The following is a 15,733-nucleotide window of genomic DNA, read 5'->3' on the forward strand; positions in this document are numbered from 1 at the left end:
GAGTATAGATTACCAGAAATTACATGATTGTTCTCATTAAAAATAGTCAAACATTAATTACATTACAGGAAATACTAAAAATACAGTAAACTTTGCAGTTTGTAGGTTCTGTAAGAAGAATGGTTTTAGTGCTGTGTTAGTTATTATTGAAACTCAAACAGTACTAGCCCCTTGACCTACATGCCAGGATCTGCACTTTGAGTTATACTGGTCATTGAGACAGGTAACATTCAATGAGGTTGAGATAAAACATTGGCTATCACAAGAACAAATGTATAAAATTCCCTGAAAAATCAGACAGAAGTGAACAGTGGCTGCTAATCCCAGAGAAAGCAAGAGGGAGGATATGTGCTTGCCTTACAGCGTGGCATGAACTGCCAGCTGAGAGTTTTAAGCTGGACTTGCTCTCACAGGAATCCCAAGTCCATCTGTCTGTCCACCACAGCGGTTTGTTTTAAGCCCAGGCAGAGGTGTTCTAACCCATTCCTGCCAAGGACCTGTGAACCAGTCTAGAAAATGTCTGTTTTAACAGCAATAATGTACAATGAACTCACAATCCTGTATGAAAGTACAATTTACAGAGGATAAAAAAAACCTCACGAACGTTTTATTCCCATCCTTCTCCCCTCAATGTGAAGGTTACTCTGCTTTTTTCCCCCTCCCACATTCTCTCCTCCCCCACCTCAAATAAGCAGATGCAATCAAGGTGAAATTTATTTTGAACCAATTCTGCAAAACAGTTCAACAATGCCATACTTTTATAAAAATACTTAGTTACATAATTAAACTTATTACTATTTATATAAAAAGTGTGAATGTGAATTTTAAACTCTGTTAGGGTAAGAACCACATCAAGGTCTTCAGGTGAAACAAATAAATTTTCATAAACATACAAACTCTTTTGGAGAAGTTTTATAATACACAACCATTTACAATGAACACGTTCATTAAGTTAGTGTTTTATTCCTTTACTATACAAGTGTTATTACAATGAACTGTTCCATTCAGTAATTAAAAATCCATATAATGCCAGTGTCATTTTTGGCATTTTTTGTTATGACTGTATTAATACATAAACTCATATGATTGTGTTATTAATTTTAAAATATTTAGAAAAATTTAAATGTCATCATATTTTTTGGGTTTTTCCGAGTATTTTGTGTGTGTGTTTTTTTGTTTTGTTTTTGTTTTTCTTACAGAAAGCCCTTTTAAAATTTGATAACCACAGATGTATAGTTGATGAGCAATGATGAGGGAAAATGATGGCACTGTTCCTACACAGATCTGATTCAATGTAGTGTAAACCAAACCCATGAATGTTAAGTTTAGTACCAGAACTATATTACCAGCTTTTCTGAATTCATTTGTTGGATAGCTTTACAATGATAATATGAATTCCAAGCCAGTAACTAAGTAAGAGTGTTTCAAAATTAAAGTATATAAGCTTGATCAGAAAATTCAAGAACCTCATGCAAATTGTTGAGTAAAAGACATGACGTTATTGCTTGATATGTCAGTAACAAAAAAAAAATAAAAATCTAAATGTAGTGTCAGCTGGGCTGAATGCCAGCAAATTTCATTATTTGGACAATATTAAATATATTTTATCCCTTTACTTTTTAAACTTTCACATTTTCTTTCATTTATTTTTAGTTAAATAATTCTGTAGGAAGGGCAGAAGTGGGAAGAGCAACTGTGTGTCTTAATAGTCAAGAAAAGCAAAAGTGCAATCAAATCCCTGAACTAGTGACAGACAGCACTTGTGGCACCCACCCTCGCACTTACAAGCCACATACAACAGTACCAAACCTGTCTCTGAAAAAGGACCAAAAGGTGGCCATTTACCAGCTTCAGTCTTGCTTTCCTGGTGAACTTTGTTCAGGTAGTCTTCCCATACAAAAGCTCACTGTTCCATTGGAGCTTAAAAGATTAAAGGTTTTCCCTCCGTGATTGTATTACATAGCTTCAAGTTCAAAGTATCATCATACTTTATCAATACAATTTTATAAAATATTACCTCATTTTCTAGTTACCTTCATTATTCTTAATTAGCTATGCAGAATGAAAAAAGGAAAAATCTCTCATGCTACTTTCCAGTTATATTAATACAAGTATTAACACAGTGCATTATGCTCTCTAATCTCACTATTGAGGTCTACCATTTAGCTCAAGTTTCTCATTCACTTTTTCAATTTCTCTTTTTGCCTGCCTACCCTAATTACGTCCATGAAAGTGGAAGCTTAAAGATCAAGACTATAAATCAAATACAGTTGTACCATCTTTCGTTTTGCACACACATGTAGTTTTAAACACAGGGAGTTTTACTGAACTGGAATAGAATTGCTTGGTCCCAACAAAGTTCTGCTTTAAAAAGGCCTTACCCCAAGATCACTAATTCCAGACAATTCCCTCATTAGTAGAATGATTAGCAAATACTGGGAGAATAAAGGATTTGAAACATTGGTTTTTCTGCTATTGTTCACACCAACACTCATTTTTTTCTGCCCCGTATTTTCAGTAAGCTTCCTTTGGACCCTGAAAATAAGTTGGGAAAGAGGAAAAAAATAAAAACATGTCATTGGTAAATCAGAGTATAACACTTTAAAAGTGGTTTTGTGCAACTGCATTATGAAATTCCAGTTTGCCATTAAGAGCATGCAAAGTAGCGAAGATTTTCTTTCCTGTGATTCCTTAGAGACTTCAGGAATTCTTTGCAAGTCTTTTACATTTGGCAGATTTGTGCATGTTATATAGACTGTTGGCTTATAAATTGTCTCCAGGCTGGTACTGTGGTTCTGTAGCAGTAAAGTAGTCCTCCAAGAAAGACTGTATATACTCAAATGTTGGCCTCTCATCAGGGTCCTTCTTCCAACACAGTTTCATTAGCTCGTGGAGAGACTCTGGGCAGCCTTGCGGACAAGGCATCCTATAGCCACGTTCCACTTGCTCCAGAACTTCTCGGTTCACCATTCCTAAAAGGAAAGTGTATTAGCTCTGAAGGACATTATGCAAAGAACAGTTTCCCAAAGTTTTTCAAGAACCTCTGCACCTGCAATACAAGTGGTTCTACCAGAACAGAACCTTTAATGAACACACTTTATAGTGAATGATTTCTTTACATTTTGCATTAAATATATTTTCTGAACATTATTTCAGTACACTGATAATTCTTCAACACCTGGTCCTTTTCCCCTTTCCCACTACCTTGGACCTGTCATTTCAGAAAAGAGACTCCAGCACAAATAGCTTCTCCCTGCCTTAGGTTTCACTCAAGGACCATATAACTTGAAATCAGGCCAAGAAAAAGGCTAACAGAACTGCCTTACAAATTCCAGATCCAGCAAAATATCTGCTGAAAAATATTTAATTTCAAAAACTGGTTTAGTAGATTCAGTGTATTGATGCTCTCTGTAGCCTGGGAAAATGTCAGAAGTAGAAATACCAGGAACAGACAGATAGGAAACATAGGGATACCACTAATCTGAAATAAACTGTCAGTCACATTTAGAAGTGCTATTATTTTAAAACACTTTAAAGTATGCAATATTTAATCTGAAAATAAACCAAGGCATCTTTGTGAACAAAGGAGCTAGTGAGGTGTGACTAAGATTTTGTCTCTGCTTGTCAACTGTGGGCTCTGAATAAAGGGAAAAAGTACAAAAGGTTACTTCAGAGGCAGAGAATACAACAAAAAAAGAAAAAGATATTAAATCTTCCTGTTACCTGGATATGGCACTCTCCCCTTAGTTACCAGCTCTGTCAGTAAAATTCCAAATGACCACACATCCGACTTGATTGTAAACCGACCATACAAGGCTGCTTCTGGAGCGGTCCATTTAATTGGAAACTTAGCTCCTACAAACATTGGAAAGACAGTCTCAATTTCCCTTGCTAATTCACAATTTTCTTACACTTCAAAATATTTTGAAAATAATAATGCACTAAAAACATTTTTATACTTTACTGATAAAATTCAAGGCATTCATAGTATTTTAATATTTCTCAAACTAGGACAGCAACTACTGGCTACAATATCTGGAAGCACTAAAGATATCTGCAAGTCTTACTTAAGTATGTTTCAAAAAGTGAACCTGATGAACAGCTTCTCAGGAATTTCATCTCTCTTCAAACTGTAGCATGTTTTTCATCCCCCCAAAATAATTAAAAATGCTTTTTGAAAACCCAAACAAACTGTCACATAACTTCAAACACAGGAAGTTTACGAGGATTTGACTTGGGCAAGGAGCTCACCTAAACATAGCTGTGAAAGCACAGCTCCATGCATGATCTTTATCCACGAAAACAGAACACACAAGCATGTTCTGTTAAATGCAATAGTTCTAAGCAATTGAAAGGCAACCAGTCTTATAAATTAAATAAATTAACTGGCCTTACCTTGTCTTGCAGTGTACTCATTGTCCTCTATCAACCTTGCTAAACCAAAATCTGCTATTTTACACACAAGATTGTCTCCTACAAGAATGTTAGCTGCCCGGAGGTCCCTGTGGATGTAGTTCATTCTTTCAATGTAAGCCATGCCATCCGCAATCTCAAAAAGAAAAGTGTTATAAAAAGTTATTTTTCACTACTGTATACATTTCTCCCAAGCATTAAGCTGCACCCCCTTATTTTAGCTCCATTCCCATTGTATAAGTATAAGAATTACAGCATAGTAATCAAGAGCTTGGCACTGATTAGTGTGTCTGGCTATGTAGTATCTGCTAATTGCAAACCAGACTGTTTCCTTTCTGACAAATTACAAACCCACAACAGAAGGTGTAAAACAGAGCAGCATACAATAGCCAGAGCATTCAATAGTTATGTTTAGTTGACATCTGACACTTTTCTCTAAGCACAAAATACAGGCTTTTTTGGTACCTGAGCAGCCATGTCGACCAGCTGTGGGAGTTTTAAGTATTTCCCTTCCCCTTCTTTAAGGAAGTCTAGCAAGCTGCCTGTAGAACATGACACATTTTGGGGGAAAAAAAAAAGGAAAAAAAAATCAAAAACATTAACTTGACCTGAAAACACCAATAAGATTTTTTCTTAGACATTATACTTGACACATTTATCTCATGAAATCTGTGCTTGAAAATTCATCATTTACCAGAATGTGTGACCCAATGATCATACCCAAAATTACATCTGCATTGATAACTAGTTAGTGCTATTCTATCCAAGTGGTTCAGAATCCACTTCAATAATGCAAATAACTAAATACTAGTAAAACAGACTGCTGTTTCTGGCACTACATTAGCATTTTTCCAATGTTGTTGTAATCAGTGCTCCTCCTAGCTGGACTTTCTTCCACTGTGAGATTTATAATTACAGAACAAAAAAACCTCTATCCCTTATATTTTTCTGCCAGCCCCAATCGTATATTGAAGAAATTATTCTGAAATTGTTGCTTTTTCTTTCTTACAGAGAAAACTATCTTCATTCTTTACAATACCTTATTTTCTCCCATTTATATACTGCAATAAATAGAGCATTATATGTGCAGTATCTGAAATCAGTTTCAAGGACCTGTGCTCTGTTAAGACAACAACCTTTACTTGTGCAGTGAAACTTTGTCTCACCATAACAGTTTTCCCTACAGGTGGCATTATGTCACATGAGGTAAGAACACTACCTCTGCTAAGAAACTAATGAAGATTGGTAACTAATCACTCTTTTCAGTCAAAATTACAGTAACAAAATTACAGGTGTGGCTGTGGTGGGGAAAGAAACTACTTGACTGTATATCCTGGATTCATAGCAGTAACTCTGAACTAGATTTCTCAAACATAAGTTTAGTGACTTGCTGCATTTTTGCACAATGAAAGTAAAAATGAGGCAGGTCAGACCCACACTGCTGCTGCTGTTTGCTGTGTGTGTTTGCACAGACTTTTTCTGACCTTGGTTCATGAGATCAAAGGACTGAAGAGGAGCAAAGATTTCACACTGATCTCTAGTAACCTGTCCACACTGCAAAAAACAGTTGGACACTTTGCAGTTTGTACCTGCTTCTTTTCCTTGTAAAAGGGGATATATAAATAAAAATAAATTGTTTTACTAGCTTACAACAAAGAAGTTATATGGGTTTTTTGTAAAATGCGATAAATTTGTGAAAGGAAATCCCTAATTTAGACAAATTACAATTCTTTACTTCTGCTTTTGCAAGGTAACCGGTTCTGGTAGTAAACTTTGGTTTTATTTAGACAGTAAGATAGTAAGGAAAAAAATACTTATAACTGTCTAAATCTCATTTCTGAACAATGAAAACTGATTTTGCATGGCTATCTAGTGTTATTTAGGAACAAAAACGCAGAAGGAATTTTTTACATTTTCTGTTCCTTTTTACCTTTTCAAACTTGAAAAACCCCATCCAAACAGGAAAAAAGCAAACCCATACATTTGTGATGCTGTACTGAACACAACTGGCCACTCCCTTGCTTCTGTATCTTATGAGGATAGCAAAATTTCTCTATGAGTTCAACAGCAGCTTGCATTTTATAAAATGGAATAATTGATTTGGAAATCTGCTGCTTCTTAACACTAATATGCTTATGATGTTTATTTCTACATTCTGCCTAAATCTCTAAATCTCTGTTCCAGCAGCAGGGGGAGGGGAAGATGATGAAGAGCAAAGGAAGAAGGATCAAAGACTGAAAACAAGAGGATAAAGGAGGGAGTCTGGGGAAAAAAAATGCTCAACCTTTTTAAAATTTACTATTACACTGCTGGGAAAGAAATGCTAAAAACCCAAAGCTCAACATGTTTTGTTGTTAGCATGACCTGTCTACAGGCAGACATAATCTCATCATAATACGGCCAGCTATACTGTTCCATTTAAATGTGGTGGACAGAATACACTAAAAACAAAGAGGAAAAAACCCCAATCTTGTGCTTGGAAGATTAGCAAGGGTGACACAGATGTGCAAAAGAATCATGCCTCTGCCCATAATCTAAATCAGAACTGCTCCAAGTAGGTCAAGCGTTGCTCATTTTAATTTAATCAAAATTAACACTTGTACTCCAGTCAGCTTATACCTAACATTAATTAAACATCTGATTTATTGCTGAGGTCTTAAATAACCTTTTGAGTGCAGTATTTCTAACTGTCCTGTCCCACACCTTTTGTCATGAACTCCGTGACGATGTAGATCGGCTCCTCAGAAACGACCGCGTACAGCGGAACAAGCTTGTCGTGTCGTAGCTTCTTCATGATCTGAGCCTCCTGCAGGAAAGCTTCTGGCATCATTGTACCAGGTTTTAGTGTCTTGATTGCTACTTTTGTGGTTCCATTCCATGTTCCTAGAGAAACAGATCAGGTTTAATTTCCCACTGTATTAGTGAAGAGATTCTTTGCTGGAACTTTTTTTTTCTTCTGTTTTCTTAGCTAAAAGAATAATCATAAACTAGAACTATATTGAATATCAATTTTACCATTACATGCATGATCATAACTGGTATTTTTTCCTTAATTTCTCTATGATATTATCTTCTCAGATCCTAATTTACTTAAAACACATTAAAACATCACAGGAACAACTGAAATGTGTCACATTAAACTCTTACCCATCCATACTTCACCAAAACATCCTTGGCCCAACTTAACTTCCAGCCTCAAAGATTCTCTAGGAATTTCCCAGGCATCTTTTGCTAGTCCCTGCGTTTGCGGTTTCACAGTGGGACAAACAGTTGTTAGCTTATGACACAGCCCATCGGCATGTTCTGGAAAACAGAAAAAATAGTTAATAGCTTCACAGTTAAGTAGAGGCAAGACTGTAACAAAAGTAACATCTTAATGTTGATGAAAAAGAACTAGTCCATTTCCTTTTTGTTGAAATCAGAAGGTAATTGTATAGCTGTGAATTTTAAGAATAAGCTAGGTAGTCCTTCCTCACAGTAGGTAACATTGGGACACTGGAACTTGGGCTTACCTCTGTAGTGTTTCACCAACTTCTGTAGAGATTCAAATTGTGCTCTGGTTGTGATATAGTATCCACCATTGTCAAGTTTCCTGATTTTGTAGTGTTTTACATTATCACCTCTGACCTCATCCCAGTCACGTATAGAAAGGGAATAAGCACCTAGGAAAAAAGTCACATACTGGTTCTTTACCAAAATACAAAAAGGTATTTAACGAATCTCCCCAGTTGTCTCTGTACACATACATGTCGTGCACATTCATGTGTATCATGGGGTAGGCATAAAAATGTTCACCTTGGTGTTGAGGAGAGCAGGGAATGGGAGAGAGGAGAGATACACAGACACATACATACCTTTAGTGGTTTCACTCTCTCTTACTAAGAAAATACCACGCTGGTTCCCAGGATTTAAAAGTAGCCTTTCTGCATCCTTCCTGCCCATCTTACCAAAATACCACCTAGAAAATTTAAAAGGAAATATGTAAATAAAAGCTTCCTATGCTTTGGTACTCATATAAGCAAAAGATTTAGAAATCTCAAGCACTGACTGGACTACTAATATTCCAAAATAGTTCCTGGGCTACAAGTATCCCCAAGCAGATACAGACCAACAAAAGCAATGGCATCTATATAATCACAATATTAAGATGACCTATTTCTATATGACTCTCATTTCTATTATCTACAAAATACATGTAAAGAGTCCTGTATCTGCAAATACTATGGTTTTCTGCTAATTTAACAGCAGACATCAATTGTTCTTAACATTGAAGGAACACCCTCCTCAGGCTAAGTTTACAGACCAAGGTGAATCAGATGGCACACTTTGGTAGCACATTCAACACTACAGCAGCTGAAACTCCCTTCTTTAAAAAGTTTTGGCTCTATGTTAGAAAACAATATGTAATGGAAAGTGAGTGTCCATAATTATCATTGGATGATAGGCTCATTCAGACTGGAAGGACCCTTGGAGTTCTCTGGTCCAGCCTCCTGCTGCAGGCAGGGTCAGCAGTGATATCAGACCTAGTTGCTCAGGATGTAATCTACTTCAAGCTTGAAAACCCTGAAGGACAGACCACCCACCTGGGCAACCTGTACCACTTCCTGAATGTCCTCAGGATAAAAAGATTTCTTATATTCAGCTGGAAACTCTATTGTTTCAATTTCTGTTGCCTCCCATCTTTCCCTACCTCAGAAGAGAGAGCACTTTTTTCTACTGATCATTTAGGAACAACTCTATGGTAGGTGTCATTTACTTCTCTGTAACATCCCAAATTGCTGAATCATTCTGATACCACAAAGAACACAGATGTTTGAAAGGATTTGCATATTTCCTTGCCTTCAGCTCTTTCACAAAAGAGCTTTTTCTTCTACATTTCCAAAGTGTGCTCATCCTGACGAACAGCCTGAGCCAGTGATAATTTTAAGGTGCATCTTCAGATGAATCACCAGACTTTGGAATAAGACTTATTTCTATATATGTTTTATTTGTATTAGATGCCTGGAAAGTTACAAAGTGATGTAAAGTATAAATTTCAAGCATTTTTGTCTGTCACTATCTTATCATCAAGCTAATTTGGCTTCATGAGCGATGGGAAAATTAGTACTGGAAAGTGCTGCAAGACAATGGCTTTGTGGGTGAAACATTTCTGGGGAAAAAAGTAGATAAAGAGGGATCACTTTGCTGGTCATGAACAGAATGGCCTGTGAAATCACATGGAAATTTGAAACTTATTCTTACATTTTGTTGTATTTGCAGTTTGAGTGTTGAAGGAGATATGCAAAGTTAGAAATGGATATGAAAGTAGCTGGACACAATTTGGATGTAACATATAATCTTACAGAAGCAAACTTGAATCTTAGTTCATAACTTCACATGAAAATGCCTCTTCCCCAGACTACAACAATTCACAAACTATATTGTAAAGTGCTGTTTTATTTCACTACCTATAAAATAATAGTATGATTGAATTGCTTTCTTTTTTAGAGACAATTAAACATTTATATTATGGTGTCATTAAAAAAAGCACACAAATAATATGGATCCTGTCACAAGCAGTTTCTGTTATAAATGCCTCTAGGCTTTGAAAAGGCCACAGACAACTTGGGGCTCTGTATTGCATTTGCAAATCTAATTGCAGTCACAACACAAAATCTACACACTATCAAAGCACAGGGCTAACGAACTCTAAAGCAAATGAACTGTATTCCAAATACTGTGGGGATATTTCATAAAATTAGCATTGGTTCTTTAAAATAAACAGTTTTTAAAAGCTTCCTCATTCATCACCCTTCACACTCACGTCTAGTCATCACATAAACCTATGACAAATCCCACCACTCTGTTCTGGCCAGTGTTCAGGAGCCATACTTTCTTTGAAAAGGGCTATCATTTCCATTTTACCACCACTGCAGTTATAATGACAAGCTTTTATTGCATAGTTTAAAAAAGAATAAATATTTGACTTTTTTTTTCCCCAAAAAATAAACAAAAGTTAATAGTTTTCAACCCAGATGAAACTCAAGGATGTAAATAACAGAGCATCTTTGATGCAATCATTTTTTAATAGGAAAGAGAAGTGAGAGCAGCAGCAGCAACATGCTAAAGTCTCAGCTTGAAAATCAGGCACTTTTCCCAGACGTGCAGTAGCAAACAGAGAAGTGCACAGATCACATATCAGTGAACTGCTGATTAGCAGTATCATGTCTATATACTGAAACAAGAGCTGTGCAACTTTATATTTCTAGTACAACAAATACAATCCCCTGGAACAACCTAAAACTCTACTCCAACCTATGGGTTCCACAGTCATTTTATGCGATTGTCTAAGCACCCCAGAATGTTAGTAAATAAATGCAGTAAGTACTGGTATACAAAGCAGTATAGTTTTCCAAATTCATAGCAAGCCTTAGCATACCAAACAATTCTGTCACCAAAAAGTTATTACAGATTAACAGATTAGCAATAATTGTGCACACAAATGCTTTTTTTAGAATTTATGGTAAGGTCATACCAAGTATATAGCTGATCTTAACTCAGGGTCTGGCAAGCAAAAACAAGGATAAAAACCTAGAGTTGATGGTGTGTGAACTCTTTAGCTAAAGAGTTTTTTTTTTGCTTTATATGATACACAAGGTGTGCCCCCCAATTTTTATCATTATTGAATTATTTCATCCTTTCTCCTTTAGCCCTGCATGTAGCAAGCAGGCATAAAACACAGCGTGCATGCCTACCACATGCTTACTAAAAATTATACCTTTGATATAATCCAAGATGCACTGCTACCCTCTCATTAATAGTATTTTCCTACTCTACCCTTAAATGTTACATATAATGAAGTTAAAAAACAGTATCACCACAGGGTACAAAGTGTATAAGATTGACAGGATAGTGTCTTACTCTTCTGCTTGAATGGAGTCTGCAGGAGCTACATAATTGCTTGGGATGTAGCCTGTCTTTCCTGTAGCAATGGATCTTGCTTCCCACCAGTCTCCTTCCCTGCAATGAAATATCATTACCTCTTCCACATATAAACAACACACCATAGCACCTGCAATGCACTTACATATGAAAGGTAGGTAAATTTAAGGAACATGTTATTTTAATTATGAGGGCATCTAAACTAGTTTGTGCTGCACCTACACACATCTTACATTGTGAGCAACACAAATGCTTCTTAGTGGAATTTCATATTTTAAACATTTGGGGCTTTTTTTTTTTTTTTGTAACATATAAAACTAAAATGCTTTATGGCAGAGATGTGTAAATAAACTTCTGAGTTGTTTAGTCTTCATCTGCCTCTCCAGATCAGAGAGTAACACATCTCCAGGTGCAGAGTCAGGGATGAAGCAGTACCTGTCCCCACCTTTGCTGCCCCAAAGTGGGTAGCTGTGCCTTGCCGGGGAAGGGAGGGAAGTCACCCAACTGAGAAGAGGCTTGGGGCTACCACAGCTCCTACAGCACTATATCTGCACCCAAACCCTGATCTCAGCCTGCAAAGTTATTGTTTTTTAGCAGTGTTATGTATTTTAACCCCATGCTTGTTGAATATTGAATGTATTAAAAAAAAAAAAAAAAAAATTTCAAAAAGAATTGAGGATCCAATTGTTCCAAACAACCCAGTGAGGTCTGTGAATGGGAACACTTACGTGTTATTTATTATCTGGAACCGTTCACCTTTCTTAAATGAAAGGTCATCTGTAGTTCTAGCTTCATAATCATATAAGGCCACAAATACAGTAACACCACCTTAGGAAAAAGAAAAAAAAAAATCCAGTATGATATAGCAGTAATGTTGCAAAACTTAATTTAAGTACTTGTCCATGAAACAATTACTCAGTTTTGATTTCAAAACTAAACACTCCAGGTTGCTTTTCATTCTGGAAGACAGATGAATAACCTGCTAATTTCTTAGGACACAGCAATCCCTATAAGCAGACATTCTGCAAATATGCTTCCACACCACAAAATGCCAGTAGACACATCACTGGAACTACATTAATAATTACAGCACTTATATACAGAAACCTGCATGATGCATCATCAGTAAAAAGAACCCCATAGCTTCTTTATTAAGCTTGCTTCTTGTTAAGAAATGCAATTCTGGAAGAACCTACACCACCACAGTGGTGAACCATCAGCCACTAATTTTCACAGAAGTAAAAGTTCCCGTTGAACTTAGCTACAAAAAACTGATGCATTCCCATTTGAGGCTACACATCAAGACCTACCCAAGGAACTGAACCAGAAATAAAATTATTCTCCTGGGGACAAAGACACTTCTCTCCTTTAGCACTGATGATTTTTTTGATTCCACCAAGTCTCCCCACCTGTGAAGCAGACCCGTGCTGAGCATGATCCATCAGTGCATTACTCCAGAGAATAAGGGCCAAGACAGGTCACATGAGGATCAGCTGCACTCCACCAACCCTAAGGAATCTGCTTTCCCATCCTACCTCTGGATTAGGGCATGCTGTGGAACATGTCCCCCAGTTAGGACAGATGTGAGAGAGGTGGAGGTAGGAAAGCTTCCACACCTACTACCAGGAAATCTTTTTCTATACTTCAAAGAACTAATCTATAAAAGATGGGAAGAGAAGGAAGAGGAAAAAGAGAACAGGCTGTTTGAGATGTACAAGCTACTTGCAAAAATAAGGAACCATGTACCATAACTAGGAAAAAATTAAAATAGAAAATCACAAATAGACAATTTATAAACACTTTTTAAGCCCTAGAAATGCTATTTCTTACTCTGATGAACATTTAAGAAGCCTTATGATCATCCAAGCAATAACATATTTTTAAATGCATAACAGTGCATCTCTAATATGCACATATACATGTCAGGATATACATGAAAGTCCACTAAGAGAAACACGTTGCAAATAATTTTAGATCTTACAATCAGCATAACAATTATCAGAAAGGAAGAATACATAATGCAATGGGGACAGTCTAGATGGAATGTTCTTTTGCAATGTACACTTTCTGACATAAGAGCTCCTAATCACCTAAATATTTTCATTTGATTTGGAGTCTTCCTGTGGTTACAGTCTCTCAGCAGGCCTCAGCTGGAAATGAATTTACAGTTCCACTAGAAAAAACACAACAAAATCCCCACAGGAGGTTAGCGTAATTGAGGGTGGTTTTTTTTTTTTTAAAGTGTTTTAAAACTTTAACTTAAAACTTAAAAAAAAAAAAAAATTATGAACTGAAAATGACTTAAAATATTCCTTAGAAGTTTGCAGTTCCTAATTTAAGTTAAAATTCAAAACAATTCTACAGTTTTTATTACTACATTATTTTGATGACACAAACTGATATGTGGAGCAAGAAAATATTGTGGATACAACCTCTGTTTGTATTCACACAAACAGAAAGCAAGTGTTATGGAAATAAACCATCCCCAGAGAATTCTTCAGCAGATGAAAACAATCAATACTCTTAAGTCACAATATCACAAAAGTTTTTAACTGTATTTAAAGAAACTCAGAAAACCTCAGCTAGCATAAAATCTCTTTTTATTCTCAGTCACAAGTGCTATTTTTTCATAGCAAAGAATAATAAAATACTTGAAGAGGACAGCATCAGCACAGACTGATTTAAACAAAGATACTGTCAAATGATATTTCAAGTCTCTTACAGCTGTTTTCTTTGTGAACCACTGTGAGGTGATCTGGTTTAGCTGCTCAAGTCTGTAGCCACAAGACTTCCCTTAAAGATTTTCCTTTTATAAGGCCAGTATTCCATCCTCTAATCTATGACTGTTTTTGGAGAGAAGACTTTACCCTCTTGCTCAGCATGGGGACTACAGTGCACTAGCACAGCTTCATGGAAGGCAAGAACAGCAGTCCATTTTTCTGTTTTGATTTTCAGCAATATTCTATGAATTCAAAGTATCTGAATACTTAGTAATGTGTAATACAGGAGCAGTGTGACTAACTCAGATTTCTTCTCCTTTTCTGCTCTAGAGGAATAAAAGATGGCTCAACTCTTTTCAGCCTCACTACAGGCCATGATGACAACCATATCATCCTCTTGCCACACATCACTGATCAACTGGGTAAGTACTACTGACACTTACATCCTGTTTGACAAACCCATCTATTCTCCTCTCTTGTGAAGCAAAGGGTGGCAGAATGTGATCCAGTGTTTTATTGGTCACAAATACAAAAAGCTTACAGCAGATGAAGGCTGTCATCTCACTCACTCACAAAAACACCCAATTTTGGTTGATCTGAAAAGCAGTACTGAATGTACCAAATAATTGTTAGTGCAATTTTACTTATGTATGTATTTATTTTTTAAAAGGTGTGTTTTTTGTGGATAGGATGGTTTTACAGAACTAAGAGGAATAATTTCATATGCAGTATCATTTTACCTAATTGCAGAACAACAGGAGCATTCACACAAATCAGCCTGCCTGCTGATAACTGATTTCACACTGATGAGATATTAAGACTCTCTTCATGAGAAATCTCTTTTGTTGACTCTGGCTCAAGATATAACATGTTTAACAACCAGCAGGAACAGGAACAGGCAAGAGAACATCCCTTCTGGTCTCTGCAGCAAAGGATTTGTGGTACCCAGCGGGGGGCTACATCTCTGATGTCTGGTTATGCCGAGGAGTGCCTGCGTGCACTGCTGGAGCTTCCTACATGACCAAAGAACCAGATCTAGTAAGAAGAAATATGCCAAGGTTCTTGAGGGAGATGAAATACAATAAATACAGCAGGGCTAATGAAAATAAAGGAATGCTACCCTTATTTAACTGCTGCATATGTTCATCCAAAATGGGGATTCAGAGCTGACTCATAAATGATACAGGGTAGATGTTCATTTTAATTATTTGGTTTTTAATGCATTCCCAAGAAAAGGACTATGAGGTGATCATTACCTGACAATTCATTTTTGGTTTCCTGAATTGCTTAATGTCAAGGTCAAGATCATGAATCTGAAATTACTTGTGTTTAAAAGACTTTATATGCCACTGGAACAATGCAAACGCTTAAGCACTGTAATTGTGCCAACATTAGAGGTTTGTGGGAAAACCAGAAATAGACTAGTAAGAAATTATTTACTCTGTTTTTTGAAGTTTCTATACAGAGCTTCTAGAATAAATTAGTCTGTCTTTTCACCATCCCTCAAAAAAAAAAAAAAAAAAAAAAAAAAAAAAAAAAAAAAAAAAAAGAGTAAATCACAGCTTACTCTCAAAAAAATCCAACCAAACTATGAAATTAGTTATGTGGACAAAATCATTATTTTTGTAAGTTTTAAGATTTTGATATAAAGGTGGGTTTATAACATCAAATGTGCATGT

At 36.3% G+C, this 15,733-nt stretch overlaps 1 protein-coding gene across 1 annotated transcript in view; it reads right to left on the reverse strand.

Annotated features, from left to right (window-relative positions):
• Nucleotides 1–696: 696 nt before the first annotated feature.
• YES1 (YES proto-oncogene 1, Src family tyrosine kinase) overlaps nt 697–15,733 on the reverse strand; it is a 49,691-nt gene continuing 34,654 nt past the window's right edge. The window contains exons 3-12 of the mRNA XM_056484225.1: nt 12,063–12,162; nt 11,314–11,412; nt 8,268–8,371; nt 7,926–8,075; nt 7,561–7,716; nt 7,117–7,296; nt 4,879–4,955; nt 4,396–4,549; nt 3,724–3,855; nt 697–2,972 (exon numbers count right to left, since the gene is read on the reverse strand). Of these exons, the coding sequence (XP_056340200.1) occupies nt 2,764–2,972; nt 3,724–3,855; nt 4,396–4,549; nt 4,879–4,955; nt 7,117–7,296; nt 7,561–7,716; nt 7,926–8,075; nt 8,268–8,371; nt 11,314–11,412; nt 12,063–12,162 (1,361 nt within the window). The 3' untranslated portion in view covers nt 697–2,763. The remainder of the gene's footprint in view (nt 2,973–3,723; nt 3,856–4,395; nt 4,550–4,878; nt 4,956–7,116; nt 7,297–7,560; nt 7,717–7,925; nt 8,076–8,267; nt 8,372–11,313; nt 11,413–12,062; nt 12,163–15,733) is intronic.

The sequence above is a fragment of the Oenanthe melanoleuca genome, chromosome 2, assembly GCF_029582105.1.
Source record: "Oenanthe melanoleuca isolate GR-GAL-2019-014 chromosome 2, OMel1.0, whole genome shotgun sequence".
Taxonomy (NCBI): Eukaryota; Metazoa; Chordata; class Aves; order Passeriformes; family Muscicapidae; genus Oenanthe; species Oenanthe melanoleuca.